The following is a 25,053-nucleotide window of genomic DNA, read 5'->3' on the forward strand; positions in this document are numbered from 1 at the left end:
AAGTATCAAGCATGATCGCAAGGACTTGCCTCAGTCTTGAGAAACGTCTTCGATCGCCAGCCTCGTCATGCTAGCCTGCATCTCTGTCTCAATCTGGTGATCGATCTGGCCACTCTCCGCGTTGTAACGGTCTTCGTCGGAGCCCTGATCTCTGCCCTGACCGTTGTCGTTGGGAACGAACCGGTGGACGAAAGCCGATGGATGCAACATGTTCTGCTCGGTGCCGGTTAGGACGCCTTGAACAGCCTGAATAGCCTGGACGTCCCGAGTTTGAGCTGTGAATCTACGCGCCATCGCGAGGTCAGCTGCCGCTTTAGCCATGTTGATGCTGCCGAAGACCTTGGCGTTGAGGGCCCTGGCGTCTTTGGATTTCTGTGCTCTGGTCTTGGCCTTGTTGACCTTTCTTTCCTGCGCGATTTCAGCCAACTGTGCCTTCATGGCCTGGGCCTTGGAACGCCTCATGTCCATGGGACTTGAGACGTCCATGGTGTCCAAGAACTGCGAGTTTTCTTCCTCAATGGCGCTGTATACCATCCTGAATGCGGCGTACTTCGGCTGGGTGAAGTGCGTGACGAGGGCATCGGTGTCGGAGCTGTTCCAGTCTCTGGTCGTGTAGAACAGTATAGCTGCGACAATCAGTTGCTGAAGCATGCCGTCCTCATCCCAGCACACAGGCACTGTAGTATCAGTCGGGACGCAGGCTTCCACACATTCCTGGAGCAATCCCACCGACGTCTGTAAGTCGGGTTCATGCATGATTATGTCAAGAGAACCCCACAGCCTGGCTCGGGCAACTGTCATAAGCGCTTCGTACTGGAGTCTCTCGCCCAGAGCATACATCTGAATATGGAACATGTGGCGTGCCTCACCGAAATGGGGCATGCTTGTCGGTGTCTGGTTCGGAACGAACGATGCATTGGTGAGGTCGTAAGGACCATCGCATAACTGCGAGGCCTTAGCGGCGATCTTGATATCGTAGTCTTTGGTGTAGAGGAAGCTGATGAGTCGATCCACCAAGAGAGCGTCACACTCTGGTGGCATCTTGATCCACGTCGGCGTGCTCGGCTGTGTCGCCTGCTTCAGTTTCGAATTTCCTTTTGACAGCGGCTTGAGGCCTGTGGCCTCACTTACATGTTGCGGAAAGCATCGTTTCTCGAGATACTTAGGACCTCCGGCGACGATGACTGAATGGATCATAAACTGAACACCATTTTCGGTGACAAGAGTGACATCGCGGCCGTGCGGAAATTTGAGCAGATGCAACGCATGCCTGCAAGGTACACATGAGTTCAGATGCATCTCTCTGGATAATAAACGCGAAAGGCTTACTCTGCTTGCAGCTGGGTTACTAGCGGCTGCACTTTTCTTGGATTCTTGTTGGCCGCTCCCAGCAGCAACGCATTAGCAGTTTTGTAATACACTTGTTTCGGAGGAGGCATTGGCGGGAACTCCATGGCTGCGGTGGGAGCGGGATGCTGTGTCAGTGTCTGATGCAAGCTTGAGACGCGTTTATCGATTCGTGGAAACTAGTCGGGCAAGGGACAGGTCGAGGTGAGAAAGAAAAATACTGGGGCGATCGGTCAGGCAGCACTCAGTGTGGCGTCGTGGCGTCGTAACTCTCCTTCACTCTCGAACGGGTTTCGCGTTATGCATGCCGCTTCACCAGCATGTGCCTGAAAGTATCTGTCTTGATTGATCAAACACTCCTTTCTAGCCTAGAATGTAGGCCGAGTCCTCTCCCCTTTCCACAACCCCATCACCTCTCCAGTCTCACCCACCCAGTCCTTGACGCCGCCAAACACCTGCTTCGCCATACCCTGGTTTGTTCCACTCCTCGCCCTTCTCCTGCTAGCACTGCCGGCCGCAGCCGCGGACCCATTACCAAATCCTCCTGGTGTCGCACCAGGAGTTATGTAACTGCTTCCATCGCCCGTGGCATACTCAGAGCCCATTGATGGAAGTACGTTCTCGCCTGCGGAGAGCGACACGAAGAGCGCGAAAGGCACGAGCCACACGCACAGGCCAAAGTAGGAAGCGATCTCAGTAAAGGTAGGAATATCGGGACGGTCGTAGGGATAGTTGGAATATGTGTTCGCAGAGGGCGAGGGCGCACTAAAGTGACGGAACCAGAAATAATGGTTCGCTAGTACCAGAACTGAATCGACATCAGTATACTTGTTTCCACATCGCGTTGATCTGGTATGTGCGCATAGAGTAACGTGCGCAGGTCACTTACCACAAGAAAGCAAGAAGAGCGGATCTGTGAGCTTGACGATTGGGAAACGTCGCAGGTTCTGCGCGTAAACGCCATGGCTAACTATGCTGAGTGCGCTGAGACCGATTGGAAAGCCATCGACGAGGAGAAGGAGGGCTTGAACACCGATAACGCCGTATATGAGGCGGGTAAGCAGCTTCTTTGCAAAGACAGTATGCTCTTCGACCAGTTCGGAGAGGTAATATAATCCGGATGCTGTCGATCTACTTAGCATCTCCCATGGTACGTCATGAATGTTGCACGGCATTTACCTATTGCTAATGTCAAGAAGGCAAAGCCTAGAATGACACCAATATACCCGAGTGCTGGTAATATCCACATGTTCGTTGTGAAGTGTGAGTTTTAGCGATTTGACAGCTGCCAGGTACCTGGATACGATGAGGTCAAAGGTGGCATTAAGCTCGGGATAAGCGGGGCGACAATGAGTGTGATTGGTACGGGATCAACGTGGGGTTTCGACCTAGCCCACCAAAAAGTTGTGCTCGATCGCGAAGTCGACACTAAAACCACAGAACGTGCAGCACGACGCCTTACGACTCTCAGATCTAAATAATTTCGCCGTCGAAACCTAGGCCCTACGAAAATACATCGCAATCATGTCGCGTCCCGAAGACATTCTGTCCGTCCTCCCGCACATCCCAGCGCTTCCTGACTAACATTTACAGACCGCCTGACCTCCACTACAATGATACAGAATCTCGCAAATACACAACGTCCTCGCGAATCCAGCGCATTCAGGCTGACATGACGCATCGCGCACTCGATCTTATCGGCTTAACACAACCCTCCATGATCCTCGACGTCGGCTGCGGCTCATGCCTGTCTGGCGAAATCCTCTCACAGACGGTTGAGGAAGGCACACCCGCAGGCCCGCACGTGTGGATAGGCTTCGACATCAGTGCGTCTATGCTGGGCGTTGCGCTAGAGAAGGAGGTTGAAGGCGACCTGCTGCTGGCGGATGCAGGCCAAGGCGTGCCGTTTCGCCCAGGAACGTTCGATGCTGCAATCAGTATTAGTGCGATTCAGTGGTTGTGTCAGGCCGAGACAAGTGAGGATAGCCCAACGGCGAGACTGTTCAGATTCTTCAACCAGCTTTACGCAAGTCTAAAGAGAGGTGGAAGGGCGTGCCTTCAGTTCTATCCCAAGAATGATGAGCAGAAGAAGATGGTCGCTCAGGCAGCAATCAAGGCTGGTTTTGGTGCCGGTCTGCTTGAAGACGACCCAGGGACAAAGAGCGCAAAGACGTACCTCGTACTCACAGTTGGAGGTGGTAACCTGGACGGCGACATCACTGGTGTGGTGCGCGGCATGGAGGGTGTGGATGTCATGGAGACGCGAAGGAAGGCCGGCACGATGAAGAGAGGCGAAGATAAGAAGGGCACCAAGGGCTGGATTTTGAAAAAGAAGGAGCAGCAGAAGGCGCAAGGCAAAGTTGTCAAGGCCTCCTCCAAGTACACTGGCAGAAAGAGAAGGATCCAGTTCTAGAAGAAAAGTGTTTACGATACCATGCATAGCGAGGCGTTTAGGTTGCGGCATATCCAGGAGGGTATAAGAATGTCAATTCAATCATGCAGCATGCTATATACCAACTAGAAGTACAGCCCTATCCACGCTCCGCTGAACTAGTTGTACAAGTCTAGAACATCCAAACATCGAGCAAGTTGTGATAGATCAGTGTTACCTAGATCTATGCCTTCTCCATCTGGCCAAGGATGGCACGGGTGAACTCGTTGGTGGTGGAGTCGCCACCCATGTCGCGAGTGCGGAACTTGCTGGTAATTGTTAGCGTGTGACTGCATCGTTAGAGCGTTTTTGACATACCCGTCAGCGATGACCTTGTAAACGGACTGCGAGATGCGGTTGGCGTGGTCGTCGAGACCAATGTGACGCAGCATCATGGCGGCGGACAGGATCAGAGCAGTGGGGTTGGCCTGGTCCTTGCCCTTGATGTCAAGACCGACGTGACGGCAGCCGGGCTCGAAAACGGCGACATTGCGACCCATGTTGCATCCGGGAACAATACCGGGGCCACCAACAAGACCAGCTCCAATGTTGGAGAGGATACCTCCGTACAAGTTGGGCATGACCATAACGTCAAACTGCTGAGGGCGCGAGACACACTGCATGGAGGCGTTGTCGACAATCATGTCGTCGGTCTGGAGAGTGGGGTAGTCCTCACCGACCCTCTTGACAGTGTTGCGGAAGAGACCGTCAGCCAACTTCATGATGTTGGCCTTGTGGATGCAGGTGACCTTCTTGCGGTTGTTGGCGAGCGCAAAGGCGAAAGCAAACTTGGCAATGCGCTCAGACTTCTCGCGGGTGATAATCTTGAGCGACTCGACGACGCCGTTGACTGACTGGTGCTCCAGACCAGAGTACTCGCCCTCGGTGTTCTCACGGATGATGCAGAAGTCGATGTCCTTGTGGCGGGTCGCGTAGCCGGGGATGTTCTTGAGGAGGACGATCGAGGCGTAGATGTCGAGCTCCTGGCGAAGAGCGACGTTGAAAGAGCGGTGGCCGGAGCGCTCGACGGGGGTGTGCAGGATACCCTTGAGACCGAGCTTGTTGCGCTTCAGCGAGGCAATGGACTCGCGGAGGAGCTCCTCGGAGTGGACGTTTCCGGAGTCGACACCAGAGACATCGACCTGTTCCCACTCAATGGGAACGTTGTCCGCCTTGAAGATCTCCTTGACGGACTCGGAGACCTCAGCACCGATACCGTCACCGGGGATCAAGGTGACGGTGTACTTGCCGCCAAACTTGGTGGGCTTGAAGATGTCCTGGCCGACGGTAGCGAAGGCTGCGTGATGTCAGACAATGTTCCAGTCTTCGAGGTGCACGTGACGGCGGTTCTGTGCTATTTTGGCCGTAACGTACATCGAGCAGCCATCGAAGGGCCAGCTGCGCGCTGTGCGCCCCGCAGGAGCGTCTGCCTGTCGCGTTAGCCTTGCCCTCGTCTTACAGCTTCAATTGCTTCCAGAAGCGCGTTTCCATACCTGCGCAGTTCGTTGGGAAGTCCTGGACAACATGTTGTGCGGCGTTCAGCGGATTGGTGCTGGTGAGGGATATGAGGTCGTCGAGAAACCAGCTGCAGCTGCCGGCCGCGAAAAAAGCCCGTGCCCTTTGCTCGGCGCACGCATCCATTCCGTATCCGTCCTTCCGCCGCATAATCTAATCAATCCATCTCCGGCCCATTCTCGTGCCCTCCACTCGTCTTCGCTCTTGATGCGCTTTTGTGTGTTACACCTACGTAGTAGTGTTACTGATGCTCCCACGATGGTGTTGTTTTCGTGTTGTCAAAGCAGGCACAGTCTGTGAACCCAGCACTTCAGCAGTAAACTCCGACAGTTGACATGTGACAAGGCGTCTGAGCGTCATGCTCGAGCGTGCGAAGAACTGGGATATAAGTAGCCGTCGCAGGGACTGTGGGCAATACCTCGCCCGCCACATCTTGATGAAAGATGTAGATTCCGTACAAGTGTCTCGACCGAGATAAAAGTCATTTGTGTTCGATTTCAGGTATGTATGTGTACAGCAGGCACCCACACGTTCGACCAGCCACTTGGCAAACCGTAGCATCAGACAAGAAAGGCAGTAAGTATTCGCTGCTTAAATGGAGTTATTCAGTTGTAGTTCTACGGTTTGTTGGCTGCGATCAGAACAGTTTGATACCTACAAATCTGGTCGGGCGTGACTGGATGCAGCACAGTCCTGCTGAGGCAGGTACGATTCGCCCACGATTCCCACGAGCCTTGTTGCTGTGCATCCTCTGTCTCGTCTCCTGTCGCAGGATCGCCGTATTTCACTCTGCAATTCCTGGGTGCTAGTGAATGCTTTGACCGCCTCACCGTTCTTTCCATGATTTAGCTCTTCTCTCACCTGTGTCTATAAGTTTGGCGTCGTCCATCAGTACGCTACCCAGTCTCTTCTTCCCTTCTTCATCACGACTCGCACCGTCGCCTATTACTGTATGCCACATATCAGTTGCACGCTGCAGCTGCTGACCATATCACAGTAACATCTTCGTTGTTTGACCGCACTGCCGCACCTTTCCCGTGAGGGCTTACATCACAACTGCGCATCCTTGAAGCGTATCTTTCACACCACGCTTGCCTGGCATCGCCAACTTCAGTGCTGCCAGCATGAAAGTTATTGAGAAAGGAGCTGACCGGACGGCCGACGCGCATCTCTATCTTGAAGGTCGTGTGACTCCACTCGAAGAGTACGGACAGTACATTGATGCCTCGGACAAAGCTATCTGTTGCTACGTCGCAACTGAGGAAGGGCACAAGTTCAGGATCGATTGCCGTTTCTCAGGCATGGTATGTCACATGTCGTTTGGTTTTTCTCGTGCTGACGTAGACTGAATAAGACTCTTGTCGTCGCCTCTGATGTCTTAATCGATGGGGTCTGTCGCAAGGCACACTCTTATGCTGGTAAGTCTGTGCAGATACAGAAGAAGAAATTCGAGTTCGAAAAGTTCCTGTATCAGACGCCAGATGGAGTCATCGACACTGGCATATCAGTTGCTCCATATTCCGGACCATTAAGTCTCGACAAACAGGCTGCAGAGACTATCGGTACCATCGAGCTACGCCTTTACATTACACGTCAGTTTGATGTTGAGCATGATGTTGACGTCACATGCAAGTACGATGAAGTACATGAGCATGCCAACGCCAGCGCAACTTACAAGGATGTACCGCCTCATTTTCACGTAACGTCCGAGAAGAACTGCTCCACGTTGGATGCTTCCAAGGGCAACCGCGAGAAGAAGAGGGTATACGCCAAGCGTCCAGGCACAGAGCCCTGGGCCATCTTTCGGTTCCACTACCGCACCAAACGTAAGTTCTGTTACTCTGGTTTTCAAACGTTACTAACCAAGAACAGAGTCAATCGTTGATCAGAAAATGGAGTTGACATTTGACCCAACTGATAAGACATATGCTAAGAAGGAGGCTCATGCTCTTGATCTTGAGCTAGTGCCCATGTTGTTGCTGGGATCCAAGCCAGCGGCCAAGAACGATGGAGAGATCTCGGTGCGCACATCGTCACCTCCTCTTCCTGATACACCCTCGACACCAAATAAGGCTTCGAAGAAATCGAAGTCTACCCAGGTAAGAGAGCGTCTTACTTCTGCGCGTAGCTTATTTATGACGTATTGGAAGTGAAAAACCATTGGAGACTGTCGCTAACTTACATGAAGCCTAAGGTCGTCATCAAGAAGCAAGGCAACAAGCCCACTCCTCTCAAACCGAGCTTGACGGCAGACAAGATCCCCGCCAGCGACACACAGACTGCGACAATCACCGAGCCCACGACTGCAGCGATCACCGCTAAGTCATCCTCAAATGACTTCCTGCCAGACTCCACGGACACCATAGACGAATGCTCTGCTATTCCAGCTGCCAAAACAGCCGTGAACAACAAGAAGAAGATCAGTGACAGCGTTAAAGCGGCTCCGAAGCAAGGTGGTGGTGATCAGTCTGCTGAGATCTCCAAGAGATCAGCTAAAACTGTCACCAAGAAGGCCACTGAGCTGCTTGGTCAAGATGCAGATGCAGACGTAGCTGCGAAGAGTAACGAAATTTTCGCCAATATCATGAACAAAGTCGCTGGCAAGAAGGATCCTGCGCCGGCAGATCTGATTCCTCCAACCCTACCAGTGGAAGTGTCCAGCGTGCCCACGGTACCGCATCCAGCAGATATGCCCAGTATTCTCGATCCAAGCACTGTCTCAAGCCCTATGGCCATCATCCAGCCGACTGGCGTATCTAACACCAAAGACCTGTTCAAGTCTGGCACCAAGACCTTCACGTCGCCCTTAAAGAAGATGAGTGCTAAGCCTGCTTCTATTGATACAACTCTATCTCTGGATCTGCAGAAGCCGGGCATTCCTCCTACACCCCCGACGCCCACAAAGCGCCCTCCAGAGGGTACCCTCACGCCTCCTCCGGACGTAAAGCGCATCAAGACCGATACGGTACCACTTCTCAGCCCTGCACATCTTCCCCGCTCATTATCTGCGTCTCCAGTCCCTCGTACACTTTCCATCGAGGCACAGGTCACCGAGCAGCGCAAACTTCTTGAGGCCACGCGTAAGAAGCGTGCTGAAATGTCCAAGAAGAAGGCTATGCTGGACGAGCGTATGGCACCTTACAAGCAACGGATTGCCGAAGAGCTAGAGCGTCTGAGGCAGGAGATGGCTGAGGAAGAGGCAATCATGGCTGAGGAAGAAGAAGACTACAAGGCTAGCGAGATCATGCTGGCAGAATTCGAGCGTGATCATGGTCAAGTTTAGGCACCCATACGAGATCTCTGGTCACCACAACGGTGGGCTAACTGGAGCTCTGGCTTCTGGCTATAGACTGGAGGCAGGGAATGATTTTACGGCCTCACAAGTGGTTCAACGGTCGACCAAGAAGAGAAAGCACGTGGCTTCACACAACAGCTTCAGATTCTCAATAACTGCAATCTTGGTTTTGGGACTGGGCCGACGTGCGTCGTATGTGTTCCGAGCAAGTTTATGCGTAGCACTGGCGCAACGAGGTGAAATGGGAATTTAGCTACAACTGTGAACGTAGAGTCAAATCAAAATTCATATTGAACGCTCTTTGCACAGATCTTGAGAGTTTGACATGTACCATACGACGATTTACAATCTGAACGATCAGTAGGTTGGTGTGCACTGAATAGGGTATCCGGAATCAGGGTGACAGGTAATCAAAACTTTACGCCAATAGCAATATGTGACAGTGAAACTTGCTTCGTCCCTCGGGGTTCACAAGGCACCTTAGGCAGTTATCGGCTTCCAGTGGTGCCGTAGTTGCCTTCCCGGGCGACCCTCATATTGGCCTTGATGCGCTCCAGAAGCTCACCAGTGGTTGCGAGCGGAGAAGGGTGAAGGTTGCGCTAATGTTTCGTCAACAGAGAGTCCAAAACACGTGCGCGGAAGATGTAAGTCCAAGCCGACAACAGCCAAACCGTGAATACTTACGTGATTGAGCCATGCGACGCATTGATCGCGAGTCCACGTTTCCGGGTCTAGTAGCAGAACATCAGCAGATACTCTGAAGTAAGTAGTATGGCCCAAAGGGCACAAGGAAGAGGACACATACCTCCAGTAGGGTCGGCACTAGGAAACAAGTCCTGACCCCATATGCTCCACGCAGCAACGCCCGTGATGAGCGCCGCAAAGGCGAAGAAGGGAGCCTAAGTCAGTCAGCACTTGGGTGTCCATCTGACCAATATACACACAACGTATATCAGGTTCCAGGACCAGAAGTCACCTACACGTTGGCTCGTAGCACGATCGAGGGGAGTCGGCATGTCAGGGATAGTGGCTACGTGAACAGTGGAAATTCGCACTCTTTACAGGCAAGCAAGAAGAAAAGGAACAATCGAAGAGTTTAAAAAGCTGATGTTCGCAAGCTGCACCGCTTCGAGTGCTGCGTCGCGTTCAACTTCCAGGCACCTGTAACGTCTCGCCTCCGCCACAATACGCCCCACTTTCCCCTTCTCATCCTAAGCCGGCACCGCCCCTTCGCAGCCCGTGCGCTAATAAGCGAGACCACAACGATTTGGCTGCTGGAGCACCCTTCGCGAACTTCCAGCGAACCTTGAGATTTTCACGACTCGACCATCCACCGCCGCCAAAATGCCTTCCGAAGTCTCCGACATCAAGCAGTTCATCGAGATCTGCCGCCGCAAGGACGCCCAGTGTACGTCTTAATACCCGCACATGCGCAATGCCGGAAAAGGAGGAATTATAGAGGCCCCGAGAGGCAGTGCAAGTGGCACGACGAGGCCTGGGAAGAGACCGCATTGCGCTGGCAAGATTTTTTAGTATCTGGATGGCGACTGACAAGAGACAGCCGCGCGCGTCAAGAAGAACAAGAAGGTCAACAACATCAAGTTCAAGGTCCGATGCTCGAAAAACGTCTACACCCTCGTCCTTAAGGACACCGACAAGGCCGAGAAGCTCAGGCAGTCGCTTCCCCCGGGTATGCTTCCCTTGCACCCACGCCGCGAACTCTCCGTCTAATGACTTGACCAGGTCTTACCATCTCCGACGTCGGCAAGAAGAACCCCAAGGGCAGGCACGCGGCCGCATAAATGCACTCATGAATTCGTGAGAGGCATCGAGCCGTGTTAAGAAGAGGATGACGGCGTGATATGGCATGGCATTGGCGGAGGGCGTCTAAGGGATGATTACTCTTACAATGGCATACGAAATCGAGGCAGGGACCCGCTCATACAGGGGACCACTGGAATGATAAACGTCAAACCACCCACCCACTATCGTGTGTAGACTTGCAGCGTGACAAAAGAGTTCGTGGTGTGCTTTTTGCTGTGGAGAGCGCGCCCGCTGCCACACGGCCCCCTGTGCGAATGGATCTCACAACGTAAAGCACGAGGTGATAATCACATACAATCTGCATACGGCATGTTTGAACGAAGCAAATGATTCCAATTCTGGCTAATCTGTCTCAACTCGCTGTGGGTAGATCCTTAATTCCCTTCTTCTCCCCCTCCTGCTTGACCAGGAACTTATACTGGTCCTTTCGATCCAAGTACACCACTTTACCACTCAGCCCCGCCTGCTCCACTTTCTTCTTGAAATCATCCAGCGGGCTTAAGAAGACATCATAATCATCATAATGGATCGGAATCGTCACATCAGGGTCGATCAAGTGCATTAGCTCCACGCCCTGCTTTGCATCCATCGTAACCATGAGCAGCGGCATGCTCGGCCCTGGGATCGTAGTACCGCCAAGATGTATTAGCATCAGGTCGATGTTGAGGTCCTTGTAGCGCTCGGGAATTTCCTTCAGTTCATCGACCATTAGCGTGTCGCCGGTGATATACACTCTGTATCCGCTAGCGAATTCATCAGCGTTTGCTGATTCTGGAGACGCATAGCCAAGCTCGATCATCCATCCGTTTGTTGGCGGGACGGCTTTGAGGATCTCGTTGGCGACGTTAAGAGGCCCAGGCGGGACGTGTTTCCCCGGCATTCCTGTGACCTTGAGACTCGGTATTTTTCCTGTTGTGACGGTCTTGGGTTTCACGTCCACGATCAGACTCTCCCAGAAATCAAGCGCATGTACGTTAGTGAAGGAGTCTGCACCCTTGGAAGTGAGACAACTATGTGCATGCGGCGTGGTGATGATGGGTATTGAGCGGGACAGTTTGTCTTCAACAAGCCTGTCAAAGTGGTCTTCGTGGTAGTGCGACAGCAGGATCGCATCAATATGTGGAAGATCTTCCAAGTCAACTGCTGGGTTGGTGCGGCGTGTTGCGCTTACGCCAGGCCCGAGATGTACATGGTCGCCTGCGTGGAGGAAGTTGGGGTCGGTGAGGATGCGCAAGCCTTCCCACTCTATGATCGTGGTTGCTGTTCCAACGAAGAATAGAGATGCGTTTGTTGCTGCGTCTGGCGCGTTTGCCGGGTGAAGTTTGGTTTCTTTGGCTTCAGGAAGAGCGGCAGGGACGGATATGCCATCTTTCAGTGGTTTGACGCCCTCGCCTGGGGTGAGCTGGAGGTGCTTCATGATTCCAGACTGAGACTAGAAGAGTATTGCGTTGTCCATGGAATTAAGTTTGCGAAATTGGAGTTGACGAGCCAGTGGCTGTGTCTCCAGACCTGGAGTAGTAGACGTTATACAGAGGAAGGAATGGACAGAAGACGAAGAAGAGAAAGCGCAGCTGCTGTACAAATAGAGGCATGTTGGCGATCAATGACGACAGTACGACGTGGTAATGATGATGAGGTGAGAGATGATAGATGGAGTACTTTGAAAGTCTACATGCGTAATTGCAGATACAACCATGCCTTTGATATACTATCGTTTATCATTCATTGCTATAGTTAGACGGTGCTTCAGAGGCTGTGCGGGCTCCGCGCGTACTACCGCCACCATCCCCGGTCGGTCGGTGTTGGAGAAACGAGGCTGAGGTCTCCCCCGAACGCTCCGCACGTCACGCCGCACGCGCCGACGCGGCACTTGACCCCTGTCTGCTGTCGTCCCGTTTGGGAAGGAAGCTATGTGACACCTGGCTTCGAAGCACAGGAGCGCAATTGATTTCTGGCCTCGCGCAAGCAAATGAATGCTGAGGTTGAGTCTAGGATGACTTGACTGTACCTGGGTGACTGGACCCTGAGACGCTACCAGTACGCGTCGCCAACGGCCGCCAATGTACACGAATCGCGACCCGTTCAACCTCCGCAGCAAAGCATCGAGAACAGCCCCATCCGCCTTCTCGCTTCTCCAGAACGCCGCCACACGCACCACACAGGCCGTCGAATTGACCAAGCAGTCCACCAAGCAGGCCGTTGAGGCTACCAAGCAGGCGCTAAAGGACTCCGATATGTCCTTCGCTGTCCCGCGCAACATCGAGTCTGCTTCACGTCGCTTCGAAGAGAATGTCTGGAACAAAGTCACAGGGAACGAGAAGGGCTTGCCAATGTATAAGGACAAGCCAGCTGGATACGGGTATGGCGGTGCGAAGGGGAAGAGAGGATTTGTGAGGAGCAAGAGGGGGTTGGTGACAATAGCGCTGCTGGTGCTGGGGTTCGTATACTGGATGTTGGTGCCGGGCTCGAACCAGACGCCAGCCGCCAAACTGGGATCCGGGGGAGGCTGGTTCGGTGGAGGCGCAGCCAGAAAGAAAGCTCTGTTGTGGGAGAAGCGGAGAGAGGCCGTAAAAGATGCCTTCTTGCTGAGTTGGAACGCTTACGAGGAGCATGGATGGGGCTACGACGAGTACCACCCGGTTGCGAAGACCGGCCGCTATATGGCACAACCGAACGGCATGGGCTGGATCATTGTTGATGCACTGGACACCATGATGATCATGAACCTGACCAAGGAGCTAAAGCACGCGCGTGAATGGGTCTCCACCACCCTTGATTACGACAAGGACCAAGACGTCAACACCTTCGAAACCACTATTCGCATGCTCGGAGGTCTGCTATCGGCACACTATTTACAGGAAACCCTTCCTGGACTGAAACCAGCCAACGCAAATGAACAAGACGTTTTCCTCGAGAAGGCCACGGACCTTGCAGATCGTCTCATGGGCGCCTACGATTCACCCTCTGGTATTCCCTGGGCCAGTGTTCGCCTAAAGGATAGCAAGGGCGAAGCTTCGCATGCTGACGGTGGTGCATCCTCAACCGCCGAAGCGACTTCCCTGCAGCTCGAAATGAAGTATCTTGCCTATCTTACAGGAGAAGAGCATTACTGGGAGAAGGCTGAAAAGGTCATGCAAGTTGTGGATGACAACGGCTCCAAAGACGGTCTGGTACCTATCTTCATCTATGCCGACCGCGGCACCTTCCGAGGCAGTGAGGTCCGTCTGGGCTCCCGTGGAGACAGCTACTATGAATACCTGATCAAGCAGTATCTGCAAACACAGAAGCAAGAAACTGTCTATCTGGATATGTGGAAGGAGACCCTTCGAGGTGTGAAGAAGCATCTTCTCACTTACTCCAAAGACGCTCATCTGACAGTGCTCGCGGAGCGGCCTGGTGGCTTAGACGGAGATCTACACCCAAAGATGGATCATTTGGTCTGTTTCTATCCCGGTACCATTGCGCTTGCCCAAACCGGCGGTCTTCCCATCTCTGTGGCGCAGAAATTGCCGTCCTGGGGCAAGGAGCAGGAAGAAAATATGCTGCTCGCAAAAGAGTTGACCAAGACATGCGTGGGCATGTATCACACCACGGCCACAGGGCTTTCCCCCGAGATTGCACACTTCGAACTCGACGAGGAGCCGAAAATGTATCACGACGAGATTCTCCCCTCATTGACGGAATTGGAACCCGATGTTCCAGAGGGCGAGGGATGGAAGAAAGATTTCATCGTCAAGCCTGCTGATGCGCATAACCTGCAAAGACCCGAGACGGTTGAGAGTCTGTTGTACATGTGGCGCATCACAGGAGACGAAATCTACAGAGAGTGGGGATGGCAGATGTTCAATGCGTTCGTGAACCACACTGCTATCGAGGGGGGAGGTGGATACACTTCTGTGAACGATGTCACCAAGATTCCGCCGCCGAGTAGGGATAACATGGAGAGTTTCTGGCTGGTCAGTATAGTTCTCTCCTTTCCAAGATTGTGGTTGCTAACGATATTCAGGCCGAGACCCTCAAGTACTTCTATCTGCTGTTTGGCCCCAACGATCTCCTGCCCCTGGACCAGATCGTGCTGAACACGGAAGCTCATGCCTTCCCGCGATTTGACGCGAGTAAAAAGCGATTCAAGACTGGGTGGGCGCGGATACCGAGGAATGAGAAAGGCGAATTGATATTGAAAACAGAAGCAAACAAGGAGGAGAAGAAAGAGGATGTAAAGGAAGAGACGAAGGCAGAGAAGACGGAAGAGAAGACGGAAGAGAAGACGGAAGGGAAGAAGGACGACAAGAAGGACGATAAGAAGGAAGAGAAGAGAGAAGAGAGTTGAGAAGGTCGCATGGCAGACTGACTTCTGGTATTAAGCGAATCGCACGTTTGCATTCCTGGCGTTATCTGCAATTTTGTATCAACAAATACTGCTCTATATACAAGATCCTGAACGGATTGATAGTACAGCACTAGGCTCGAAGACATTTACGGACGAAATCTTATGCGGTGTTCTACCGAGCTTGATCGTTTTGATGAAGTACGAGATCTTCACGCCCTGTCACCTACATGTATAGGGCGTACATGCCACTGCAGGAAGCAAAACCTTGTATCTAACGCGCTATCTGCGGTATTTGCGGTATTTAGTACTCTCACACTATCATCAGGCAACAACACACGGAGGTTCACAACCAAATGAGGAAAGGTGGTGAATAAAACGTGGGAGGCCTGAACCTACAAGCTAAAACACAGTACAACATCACCTCTTCTATAAAAGCCGCCGGACTATGATTATCTATGAGGAAACACATATAAAACCAAGAAGATCGAGAATCTGTGTTCTAAAGTACTCAGGACGCGAGTCATTCTACAGAAATGGAGCACGTTTTAACCACATCCCGCCTCAAGCTCACGCTCATCACGCAAGCCGCACGAGGCAGCGATGAACTGAAATGGCTACACGAACTACGCAGTAACAAACAGTCCACACTTTGGAGGCACGTGCTCTCATTTACTGTTGTGCATCTTTTCTGGTTCCACAATGATACCACCGCACCAGCCAGTCCTCCGCGCAAGACGTTAACAGATCCAGCATGAGCGGACCCAGTAAAACCCTCGAAGAAACCGAAAACGTCATAGCAAACTACGTGCCCGATCCCATCTCCGATGCCCCACCCACCGCAGATGCCGTGCAGAAACTCTACAAGATAGCTTACGCTGTGCACGAGATTCTCTCGGTCCCCGACACCCCGAGCACGGCCGAGGAAACCAGATTCATCGGCCTAGTAAATCTCGTCTCGCTCGCAGGCAAGCATCTGCCTCTGCCGCCGCACCTCGTCATCCCGGCCGAAGACGAGAAAATGACTCTGGTTGTCGAGCTCGCGTACTCGTTTCTGCCCCCGGGGTGGGGCAAGGGTTACGCAACTGAGGCGCTGACGGCGGTCCTAGACGCGTGTCGTTCGCCGAAGAGCAGGGAGTTCTGGCAGCCCTGGGAGAAGGTGTGGATGCGTGCTATTGTGAATGGGCGGAACCTCGCAAGCCAGAAGGTTATGAGGAAGATGGGACCTTGTGGAGTGTCGGAGAGGGGTGTGTTTGAGTGGAAAGGTGAGCCGATCTTTATTGGTGGGGAGTGGATGACTGAGGATGATTTGCACATCTTTGGCGGTTATTTGAAGGAGTAAGTCGATGGGCAGCCGGTGGATTGCGAATAGTGCTTTCGTCAGAAGCCTTAATAGGAGTCCGAGTATGTCACCACAACGAAGGACAGCGCAATTTAGCTTCCAGATATTGTTATCATTGAATCGACAGTCTTGAGACACTAGCGTACAACATTTGCCATCGGTACTTCGTAAAGGGTCTAAAGGAACGAAATAGGTATTAGACAGCCTCCTAACGCCAATGCAACCAAAAAAAAGGCCGTGACAGTCGTAATATCGTAGACCGTAAAGTTGTGATCATACCACCGCCAGTGGTCAGAACATACGGGCTGGTCAAGACTGAAGCTCAAGGAGAAGTAACCGAGCGACCAGTCTGTCAAAGAAGAACCCCATGTCTTCGTCATCAGTCCTCTTCTGGTAAGCCTTCTTCACCAAGTAGCCCCCAGGACTCGTTTTACCGACAGCGTCGCGCATGCTCTTGATGAAAGTATGAGATGCAGATGCTCGCCCTGCAGCCTTGTCTAGTTCGCCCTCCCAGTCAGGTCGTAACCGAGTGTGACAAGCCGAGAAGCACGCGCCATAAAATTTGAGCAGTTTGTCGACAGCCTGATCATTCACCTCAGTATCACTGCTGCTAGTCACAGAGTCCAGTTGATCGTAAGCTTCGTGGTATGGCCGTTTCGCAGAGTGGTAATGGATCGACTCGACCGTCATGAGGACGACAATGAGAATTGCCAACGTCGTCGGCCAATCGTCTTCATTGCGTCCAAGTAGCAGTACTTCCAGTGACGAGAGGACATCTCTCATAAGATCGTTCGCGAGATCGGGCATCATAGCACCAAACTGGGAACGAATAAAGCAGGGTGTGGGCTGTAGGTCGCTGGCAACGTTCATAGTGTCGTGTATCAGACGAGCCAGAAAACGATTCTCCGTTCGTGGTGGCAAGGTGATGTCGCCGCCAATATGGACCAGCACCAAAAGCTTGAGTGCCTGCAGAAGGGTGTGTGTTTGCTTCGAATCTGCTCGCAGTGATCGGAAGAAGATGTAAACGCTCCGTAGAGTTCGCAATTGCGAGCAATACAATGGAAATGCGGAGAATTCTGTCATGACAAGTTGTGTGAGGTGCGCATCGAGGTCTTTCTTTAGATTCACAACGGCATTCGCAGTCAGAATCGCAGGAAGGACAGCCTGTGTTTGAGTAGAAGCGGTGGAAGACTGAGGCGGCCAGCTGTAGACAAGGTGACTGTGCACCAGGGGGTGAGCACTATCAAGCTCGACTGGGTGGACACTGACACTCATCGGCTGCCCAAAACCAAAGTAAAGCGGGATCGTGTACGTGATCTCTGTCAAGATACTGTGGCCAGTCGGGGCGGTGCACGATTCGAGCGTACGAGCCGTCGGATGCCAACCATGGCGATCAGACAAGAAAGCCTTGGAAAGATCGGCAAGTAGATGGTTCCGGCAAGGATTGTTGATCAGATCACCTTTGTAGTGCTTGAGACAAGACTTGCAGGGTGTTCCAGGGTCGCACTTCTCCTTCCGTTTCTTGCAGTTGGAGCAAGAACCGATGATTCGCATCAGGGCTGCTTCAGTTCGTTGCCTCGGGTCTAGCCCTCTCTTGCGTCCCTTGGACATCCGTCCCTGTGCGCTATCCGAGGATGCAGCGGCTGCCATACGGCCCGATTGGTTATCCATCTGCATGGGGACCCAGCCTAAGGAGTGTGCAGACGTAGGGGAAGGAGTGGTTCTGCCTTTGTGTTGTTCGGCACGAGAGCTGCTTCTCGATAGAGTGCTGCTTCGAGGACGGCGTTGAGGAATTGGAGATGTTGACAACACAGGAGGCGCGTTAGAAGTCCATCGAGATTGATATGATTTCGCGCTATGGCGTGGTCTACCATGTGGTTGTGGAATGGTAATCGCTCTAGTCCTGTTGTCTTGAACGCTCATGTACTGCTCGTAAGAGTTATATGAGCTACTCGAGCTCTGGGCTTGGGTCCGTATGATTGGGATGGGCACTGTCGATGGCGATGTATCGTATTCATCACCTTCGGCGATCGAATCTTCTGCGGAGAAAGGTTCGAATTGTGTACCAGTGCTGGCAAGAATCTGTGATGCAACGACGTCACGACTGCTGAACGTCTGCAATGAACCAGCTACATGCGGATTGAGGAAGTTGCCAGCTGTTGTTGCCAAAGAACTAGTTGAATCCATGATAACCTCACGGGTGGTATCCAACAAAGGCGACTCCGGGACCCCTCCCAGAGGAGGAAAGAAGTTGTCGCAAGCATCAAAGGATCCAAAGTATCGAAGCTCGTCTCGCGCTACCAGTGGTGATGTCGCAGTGGAGGAGAAGCTGGGCGAGGTGCCGTAGAATTGATTGTACGAAGACGAATCTCCGGTGAGAGACGGCGGTGCTGAGATGTTACAGTCGAACGATGAGGGTCCGCCGTAATTTGAGGGAGGTGCCGATGTCACGTATGGGGACTGGAAACCAGAAGCTTCTGGAGCCAGATAACTGTGACTACCGCTCCCTCGTGTTGTGGAAGGACTATCGGTAAAGCAATCCTCGTCCCAATTCATGAGATTGTGCCACTCTTCGATGGGTGTGCCGACATGGCCCTGGAAAGACATCGTTTCTACGTCGAATGCGTTGCGTTGAATAGGCGGGTGGAAGGTTGTTAACTCCGGTGAGTCGTGCTTGCAGGCCTACCCTCACGAAGAGGGGTCATACAGATACAACAGTAGTGTGAATGGAAAGAACTTGGAGGTCAAAGGGGAGTGTGAGACGTTCTCAGGCAGCAACAGCAGAAATGTGTGTGCCAGGCTGTACTGTTATAGACATATGCTGTATAGCCTCATGCACGTTGTGAGCGGAGCGGCTGACAAGGACTTGTCTGCCTCACAACTATGACCGCAGGGCAACGAACGAGTAGGCTCTCGCAGCGTTATCACGTTGCTAGTTTTCATTCGTCAATTAGTGTACTCTCCATGTCAGAAACGTTCGGCTGGGAAACTTTTCTGTCGGCACCATGAGTGCAAGGGCGTCACCGTGATCACGCAGCACCGTGCTGCGCCCGGTCAGCCAAAACGGACAGACTAGCGTTTACCTGGCTGCGGGACCAGTTCCCCGCCACATCAAAAGCCTATCGAATCAACAACAGAGATCAAGTGCCAGCGCTGCCGGGGCACCGATTTGATGGATTTGCGGGATAATAGCGTGAGTGAATAAGGAAGGCTTCTGGAAGAACTGCGCCTTGTGGCAACGTGCATACAGCGCCCACATGTGACAACCCCTGCAGACATGTCGTACAAACTCATGTTGTCGAGGTTATGTCGATCTGTGACTACGAACTTTGGAATGGGGTGGGATGCTGTCAACTGATGTCATGATGGTTGAGAAGGCGAACGACAACCAGCGATGCCTCAGGGTCTGTCGTTAAGCCTTTGCTTTCCGACGGCCGTTCAGACGCGATGACTCTCAAAACGGAATACACGCCCAAGATACGTTGCATTCGTCCTCCAGATGGTGCGCGAGATTGTGCTGCCTTGTCTTAGTGGGTGGAAGCACATTGCCTCGGCCGCTGACACGCCCAACCCACGCAATTGTGCCCGCGGCCACTTCGATCTCAACTCAAACCCACGTCGAGTGCCCTTGCCCTTCCCCACAGTGAAGCCGTCTAACCACAAGCGAAGGACCGCATTAAGGGCCCCGGAGACCTTTGCAGCCTGCACGTGCAAACATGTGAATGGTCAATCTCATTGCCGCAAACTATAGCAGTGCAACTATTCCCGACGCCTGAAGCTTATTACAGGGCTGAGCGCATCACACTAACCGACCTTGACAACCTTCGCGAAGCAGCCTTGGGAGGTGCCTCGCAGCGGAACAAAGATGCCGGTACCGAGAAGTACCTCACTGTATCTACGTCAACTCGTCGCTAAGCCCTGCATCTTGCATACCATGTATCTGCACCTAGTGAGCCTCACTGTCCGAGGCGGCTTGTACCTTTAAACAAACGCGATTTTGCACTCTTTGAGACAGCTACACGAGTCGGTATTGCGCGAATTTCTGTCATAACAGGGCCAACGCGAGGATGGAATCCTCCGGACTCCGAAGCCTGCTCGAAGCTGCATTGCACACAACGAAATGGCGATCAAAGTGAAACAACCGAAACGCTTCCAATAAACAGGAACGACCAGCAAAGCATTCTGGCCACCGCAAGATCAATATTGAGCTCTAACCTCAACCGTGGACACCCTTAACCCGATATAGCAACACCTGGAACACTCGACCAACGCTCCAAGCACAATGCAATGCCCATTCTTCTTCTCCTCTCCCTCCTTCTGACCCAGCCCCCATTCCGTAGTCTTGAACACTACATGAACTAGCCAATCTATCAACCCGCCGTACCTCACATGGTGGCTATGCGTACTGACCCAATACTACGGCTCGCACTCCTTCTACAATGAGAGTGCACTCGCCACACTAAACGTCATCCGAATATTGAGTGCCCAGCCATTCTTGATCCTACGCGGCAACGCAAAAGTAGGGAAGGCGGGACTCGAGGTTTGCGTAAGTGGCAATGGTGTCTAAGTGGCCCAGCTTCGTGAGGAGAGACACACCCTCTGGTGTTGTGAAGACGGGGATGGAGGGGCGGAAGATCAAGAGCGTGGGCACGTAGAGATGGTCTTCGTGGTTGAGGTTTATGGGTATCATATCGATGGACTATCCCCCCTCGTGGTGTCGACCAGGCCAGGGGTGATGACTCCTGCATCAACTGCAGCGGACTGGATCTCTCGTACGACTTGTTCAACACCCGCCTCGTCACGGACAGCAACGGAGACGACAGGATGATGTAGACGAGCCACAATGACAACACAACGCCAGCAACAGTGAGCCACGGGTCTTGGACAATGTGGAGGTAGGCTTTGTACATCCTCACAGCGGAACCTCTACAGCATTGCAGATCTTGACTTAAAAATTGAATTGGTAAGAAGACACGTATATCATCGGCATTCGATATCGTACGGACGCGGGCCCAGCCCGAGGAGCATTAGGGCAAGAAGACTGGCCATAAGAAACCAACCTTCCAAACGCAAGATGTCGCAGGACGTTGACATAATGGTATGACATGCGATCGTGACAGGAAACAAGCAGACATACATGAGCGGAGGAGAGATGGTATGCAACGCCAAGAGAGATGTACATATGCACCAAGCCACCCTGACCAGTGTTGACGAGCGTCGGGTATCTTTCAGAGAGAGAAAAAGAAATTGGCAGAAGAGCGGTGATCAAATCAGACACTTCCCACCATGATATATCCATCGGTTTCGTGTGACTCTTGAGTCGGCGAAGGCTCGGAGCAGCTGCAATCTTGCATCTGCTGCACAAAGTCAAAGTCCAGATCTAGTCAGGACGACTCGGAAGCAAAGAAGAGGACGATTTCGCCTCTGTCATTGCGTTTGAGGCGCATGTCTTTCCAGAGCTCTTTCTCCTCGTCTACTTTGTGCAGCTGGTCTTCTCGACGCTCGTGACGCTCGCGATGATACTTCTTCAAAGCCTTGTTGACGCTAACGCCTCGCTCGGAATCAGGGCCTTTACTGATGAAAGACATGAACAACTCAGCGCGCGTGCTGACGGGAAGAGCAAGCTCACCGGCTTCAGCGCGTACCACAAGCTGACCGTTTCCATCAGGGGTCGGTGAGCCTGAGCTGTACTCGATAGCCTTGGGCTTCCGGTCTCTCGGCGCAGGCGACACTGACGAAGAATACTGACGGCGACGTCTGACCTGAGGCGACGCATCTTTATTCTTCTTTGGCCTGATCTTGACCAGTGCCGTGCTTACTTTGCGTTCCTTGCGTTCCTTCTCACGTCCCCTGTCTTTGTCTTTCTTTTCCTTTTTCTCGCTCTTTTGACGTTCCTTCTCTGCCTTAGCATCCGCCTTCTTGCCCCTTTGCTCCTGGTTCTCCCACTCTCGCTGAGCACGCTCCAGCGCTTTCGACGTGCCCTGTTTGGCGCGCTTCATGGGGCTCAATGGTGAGTTTGCAAAGTCCCCAGAGTCATCGGGTGAGGGTGGGAACTCTGGTCGCGCAAGCAGCCTGTTGAGTCCGCCAGTAAGACCAGAGTGAAGCACGGGAGGCGCATCCTCCATCATGGTATCCCTGTCCCGAGCTCGTGCAGCTGACAGGTCAAGTTCCGCTGGGGAGCGTTTTCGCTTGCGTTCACTCTTCTTGGTGGTGGTCTCACCATCCTTGTCTTTCTTCGACTTCTTTGACTTGGGCGCGGGCGTAGTGTATGAATCGAATCGCTCACTTGACGGACGAACCGGCTCTTTGCCATACGCATCGCCAGTCTGAATGAATGATGCATCGTCTGGGATCTGAAAAGACATGACGTCTGCAGTCGCAGACTTGGGTGTCTCTGCGTATGCTGGCGGTGCGCTATCTTCGATCATGCGAGACTCTGTCCGGGGGGCACTTGGGGTCGCTGAGTTGTCGAGGAAGTCGAAAACGTTCACCGGCGGCAGGGCAGCTTGCTGATGATAGCCAAGCGAGTGGGCAGCAGGCGGCGGGGTGGGCGCGCGAGGGGGCGCATCGACGAGCGCAACAGCGTTGTCCTCTTCAGCAGCATCTTGGACGTAGGCGTTGTGAGGGGTCAGAGCCTGCGAGTTGTTCTTTTGCTGCTGGCCCTTGGGTTTCTTCTCTTTGTACAGCTTGCCCTGGTACTTTTGGTCTTCCGTTATGCAGGCCTGCAGGGCATCGGTTAGTTATCGTTGTGGTAGGACAAACGCACGCCGAACGCAAATTTTCCGGAGCGCATAACATGCGCACACAGCGCGACGAGAATTGCGCATTTGCCAGACAAGCAGAATGGAGCTGTGAAAAATGAGGCGTACCGTATGGGTTCTGTAGCTGGTGCCCGGGAAATGGACCATGCAGTCGAGGCAGGTGTAGGATGCGCCATAGCACTGGTTTCTGTGCGGATCCAGCTTCTTCTTGGTGAGCACGTCACCGCAGTTCTGGCACGTCGCGGTCAGCCGGGATGCATGGCGAAAGGGTGAGGGGTGCGGCGCGCAATGCGCGGTGAAGTTTGAGGGGCACAAATAAGTAAACACTCACTTCGCATGAGAAGGAAACCATGATGAGCGAATCAGGCAGGGACCGGGAGACGTTGCTTGGAGCGGTGAACAGCTGGCAGGACGAGAATAGAGGCGCAGAGGTCGGTGAGCGCGAGCGCCAGCATATACACCCCTCCTGTGCCAGAGGGTTTCAGATGGAGCGATGCGCACCTGTATCAACAAGAATCATTATGCGCGCTAGCTGCAAGTGGGGGCGCTGCTCGATTCCCCGAAGCCGCCCCTGCAGCTGCAGACCAGGGCCCAAAATATCACGCGGCCGCCCGTGTTAGTACCGTCAGACGCCTGCCACTGGCCTTCCGACGCAAGCCACTGCCCGGGGACGTCACAGAACCAGTGGGTTGGTGGAGGGGCGTCTGCACATCTGCTGCCAGAGCGTGTTTCGCGGACTGCTTGCGACATGCTGCTCTCGTACTACCACACACTCCGGCTTTCAGTCTTCATGGCGTGTGGAGCAGTCCGCGTCATGTTTTCGCATCAAACAAACATCCATGGTTCCATAAACAGACTTTGATTGCCTTTATCATGGTGTCGCGCTTGCACGCGTGGCTGCTCTTCCAGGCTATTCCCAGGCTGAAGGCGCGCGCGTGAGCTCCTATTTGCTGCGTCTACCACACGTACAATCTCGAGTCCGGTACCTTAGTCGGCACCTCCCTACCAGAGGATAGTGCCGCCGGGCCTTTTCGAGACCACCTTTGCGCCTACTCGAGACATACGCCTGCGGAGTCCGGCTGACCTGGGCGAATTGCGATCAGCGGATGGGTACATCCTCGTTGCCCGGGATCCTTGACTTGGTCTTGCCTGTTGCATCACATGCTTCGTATACAGTGAGACATGTACGGCCGGCCTTCATGTTGCAGCACTCGGAATCTCCATATGGGGTCACTGCTCCACGACGTTTGACTTATGCGCAGCGCCTCGAAGACCTCTAGGGTCGTTCACGATTGAGCACGTAGTGCAAGACGGTCGTCGCCAGCGCGGGGCAGTCATGAGGATTGCCCCCAGACATTCCTGCAGCTGATGCTTGCTTTTCGCATAGCGCGATATGTCAACTTGATCATGCAGTCTTCGGCTCCTTCTCCTCATCCGCGCAGCCACAGTCGTAGTGACTTGCTATCTCGTCGCAGTCGAACTCGGCCTTCTTCAGCCGCTTGTTGACGACATTGTGTACAAAACAGCCCCACTGTGCTGCCGCTTTCTGCGAAGAAACCTGCGGGGGGTATTTCTTGAGGACCTGGCCAAAGTGCTCGGCGCACTCTCCGCAAGGGTAGAGTCGCTGGAACAGGTGGACATATTGCCGCAGCGCCTCTTTCTCTTCGTCTGTAGGCTTCTCTGGGAATCGAGCGAAGGTTGTGTGCATGACTTTCCATGCCGCGCGGCCGAGTTCTGCCCTGTTAATGGATTGTTAGCCAGACTGTTCTCGTGACCACATCCATAGACCTGCACGTACTTGGCTGTCGCATTCCCTAGCTTTGGCGCGATCGCGTGCCCTGTGAGCAGCGATTGACTGTCCCCGGCAGAGTGACTTTGCCGCTGCCCATCAGGTAATATGGAGCCTGCAGTTGGCAGCTGTGCTTTATAAGGTCCTAGAAAGAAGAACGAAAGGGCGGCGAAAACGACTAGAGCGAGGAGGGCGAAGCGACTCGAACGTATCATGGTGCTGTGTACTGTGTGTGTTTGTTGGATGCAAGAAAGAATGGAATTATCAGGAGGTAGTAGCTACTGAAACGAAGCGTATTGTGTAGGGATACTGTTGTAGATTACGGTGTTACGGTGTCTGGTGCGTGTCGAGCAACTCTCAGGCCACGCGCGCCAAGAATCTCCGAGAACAGCCCATGTCCGAACCACCAGAGGCAGAGGGGA

The 25,053-nt window shown here is 53.2% G+C and overlaps 13 protein-coding genes across 13 annotated transcripts; 5 read left to right on the forward strand and 8 right to left on the reverse strand.

The window, feature by feature from the left end:
- Positions 1–30: 30 nt before the first annotated feature.
- Positions 31–1,454, reverse strand: C7974DRAFT_476475 (uncharacterized protein; the record flags this gene model as incomplete). Its single annotated transcript, XM_046146685.1, has 2 exons — positions 31–1,270; positions 1,330–1,454. 2 exons carry the CDS (start codon positions 1,452–1,454, stop codon positions 31–33), a joined length of 1,365 nt encoding a protein of 454 aa, XP_045991516.1.
- A 30-nt stretch (positions 1,455–1,484) lies between these two features.
- Positions 1,485–2,632, reverse strand: C7974DRAFT_406025 (transmembrane adaptor Erv26). Its single transcript, XM_046143105.1, has 3 exons — positions 2,527–2,632; positions 2,237–2,470; positions 1,485–2,155 (listed from the first exon to the last, which is right to left on the reverse strand). Exons 1-3 carry the CDS (start codon positions 2,594–2,596, stop codon positions 1,716–1,718), a joined length of 744 nt encoding a protein of 247 aa, XP_045991517.1. The 5' UTR covers positions 2,597–2,632; the 3' UTR covers positions 1,485–1,715.
- On the forward strand, positions 2,633–3,821 carry C7974DRAFT_406028 (williams Beuren syndrome chromosome region 22 protein-like protein). Its single transcript, XM_046143106.1, has 2 exons — positions 2,633–2,894; positions 2,941–3,821. Exons 1-2 carry the CDS (start codon positions 2,872–2,874, stop codon positions 3,758–3,760), a joined length of 843 nt encoding a protein of 280 aa, XP_045991518.1. The 5' UTR covers positions 2,633–2,871; the 3' UTR covers positions 3,761–3,821.
- On the reverse strand, positions 3,822–5,355 carry C7974DRAFT_406029 (isocitrate dehydrogenase subunit 1 mitochondrial precursor). Its single transcript, XM_046143107.1, has 4 exons — positions 5,272–5,355; positions 5,153–5,204; positions 4,097–5,075; positions 3,822–4,047 (listed from the first exon to the last, which is right to left on the reverse strand). The coding sequence occupies exons 1-4, from the start codon at positions 5,302–5,304 to the stop codon at positions 3,963–3,965; spliced, it is 1,149 nt and encodes a 382-aa protein (XP_045991519.1). The 5' UTR covers positions 5,305–5,355; the 3' UTR covers positions 3,822–3,962.
- A 1,062-nt stretch (positions 5,356–6,417) lies between these two features.
- Positions 6,418–8,558, forward strand: C7974DRAFT_290446 (uncharacterized protein; the record flags this gene model as incomplete). The annotated part of the gene is made up of 4 exons (XM_046137642.1): positions 6,418–6,597; positions 6,648–7,119; positions 7,166–7,402; positions 7,786–8,558. Coding segments are annotated over 4 exons (1,662 nt in total), but the record flags the coding sequence as incomplete, so codon positions are not given.
- Positions 8,559–9,076: 518 nt separating this feature from the next.
- Positions 9,077–9,604, reverse strand: C7974DRAFT_418593 (uncharacterized protein; the record flags this gene model as incomplete). Its single annotated transcript, XM_046144170.1, has 4 exons — positions 9,077–9,187; positions 9,273–9,319; positions 9,394–9,487; positions 9,533–9,604. 4 exons carry the CDS (start codon positions 9,602–9,604, stop codon positions 9,077–9,079), a joined length of 324 nt encoding a protein of 107 aa, XP_045991521.1.
- Positions 9,605–9,932: 328 nt separating this feature from the next.
- C7974DRAFT_418594 (ribosomal protein L38e) lies at positions 9,933–10,390 on the forward strand (the record flags this gene model as incomplete). The annotated part of the gene is made up of 3 exons (XM_046144171.1): positions 9,933–9,996; positions 10,150–10,278; positions 10,332–10,390. 3 exons carry the CDS (start codon positions 9,933–9,935, stop codon positions 10,388–10,390), a joined length of 252 nt encoding a protein of 83 aa, XP_045991522.1.
- Positions 10,391–10,432: 42 nt separating this feature from the next.
- On the reverse strand, positions 10,433–11,967 carry C7974DRAFT_82149 (beta-lactamase-like protein). Its single transcript, XM_046147330.1, has one exon. It carries the CDS (start codon positions 11,827–11,829, stop codon positions 10,765–10,767), a length of 1,065 nt encoding a protein of 354 aa, XP_045991523.1. The 5' UTR covers positions 11,830–11,967; the 3' UTR covers positions 10,433–10,764.
- A 241-nt stretch (positions 11,968–12,208) lies between these two features.
- Positions 12,209–15,101, forward strand: C7974DRAFT_406048 (glycoside hydrolase). Its single transcript, XM_046143108.1, is given in 3 exon segments — positions 12,209–14,368; positions 14,419–14,642; positions 14,655–15,101. 3 exon segments carry the CDS (start codon positions 12,473–12,475, stop codon positions 14,740–14,742), a joined length of 2,208 nt encoding a protein of 735 aa, XP_045991524.1. The 5' UTR covers positions 12,209–12,472; the 3' UTR covers positions 14,743–15,101.
- A 59-nt stretch (positions 15,102–15,160) lies between these two features.
- Positions 15,161–16,236, forward strand: C7974DRAFT_82290 (GNAT domain-containing protein). The gene is made up of 2 exons (XM_046147332.1): positions 15,161–15,397; positions 15,493–16,236. The coding sequence occupies exons 1-2, from the start codon at positions 15,276–15,278 to the stop codon at positions 16,079–16,081; spliced, it is 711 nt and encodes a 236-aa protein (XP_045991525.1). The 5' UTR covers positions 15,161–15,275; the 3' UTR covers positions 16,082–16,236.
- C7974DRAFT_82295 (uncharacterized protein) lies at positions 16,236–18,859 on the reverse strand. Its single transcript, XM_046147333.1, has one exon. The coding sequence runs from the start codon at positions 18,686–18,688 to the stop codon at positions 16,391–16,393; it is 2,298 nt and encodes a 765-aa protein (XP_045991526.1). The 5' UTR covers positions 18,689–18,859; the 3' UTR covers positions 16,236–16,390.
- Positions 18,860–21,465: 2,606 nt separating this feature from the next.
- Positions 21,466–23,194, reverse strand: C7974DRAFT_381177 (uncharacterized protein; the record flags this gene model as incomplete). Its single annotated transcript, XM_046140571.1, has 3 exons — positions 21,466–22,803; positions 22,951–23,073; positions 23,174–23,194. 3 exons carry the CDS (start codon positions 23,192–23,194, stop codon positions 21,466–21,468), a joined length of 1,482 nt encoding a protein of 493 aa, XP_045991527.1.
- Positions 23,195–24,184: 990 nt separating this feature from the next.
- C7974DRAFT_82450 (FAD dependent sulfhydryl oxidase Erv2) lies at positions 24,185–24,976 on the reverse strand. Its single transcript, XM_046147335.1, has 2 exons — positions 24,641–24,976; positions 24,185–24,581 (listed from the first exon to the last, which is right to left on the reverse strand). The coding sequence occupies exons 1-2, from the start codon at positions 24,844–24,846 to the stop codon at positions 24,248–24,250; spliced, it is 540 nt and encodes a 179-aa protein (XP_045991528.1). The 5' UTR covers positions 24,847–24,976; the 3' UTR covers positions 24,185–24,247.
- Between the last annotated feature and the right edge of the window lie 77 nt (positions 24,977–25,053).

The sequence above is a fragment of the Boeremia exigua genome (genome assembly GCF_020726555.1).
Source record: "Boeremia exigua strain MPI-SDFR-AT-0100 chromosome Unknown C7974scaffold_15, whole genome shotgun sequence".
NCBI classification, from domain to species: domain Eukaryota; kingdom Fungi; phylum Ascomycota; class Dothideomycetes; order Pleosporales; family Didymellaceae; genus Boeremia; species Boeremia exigua.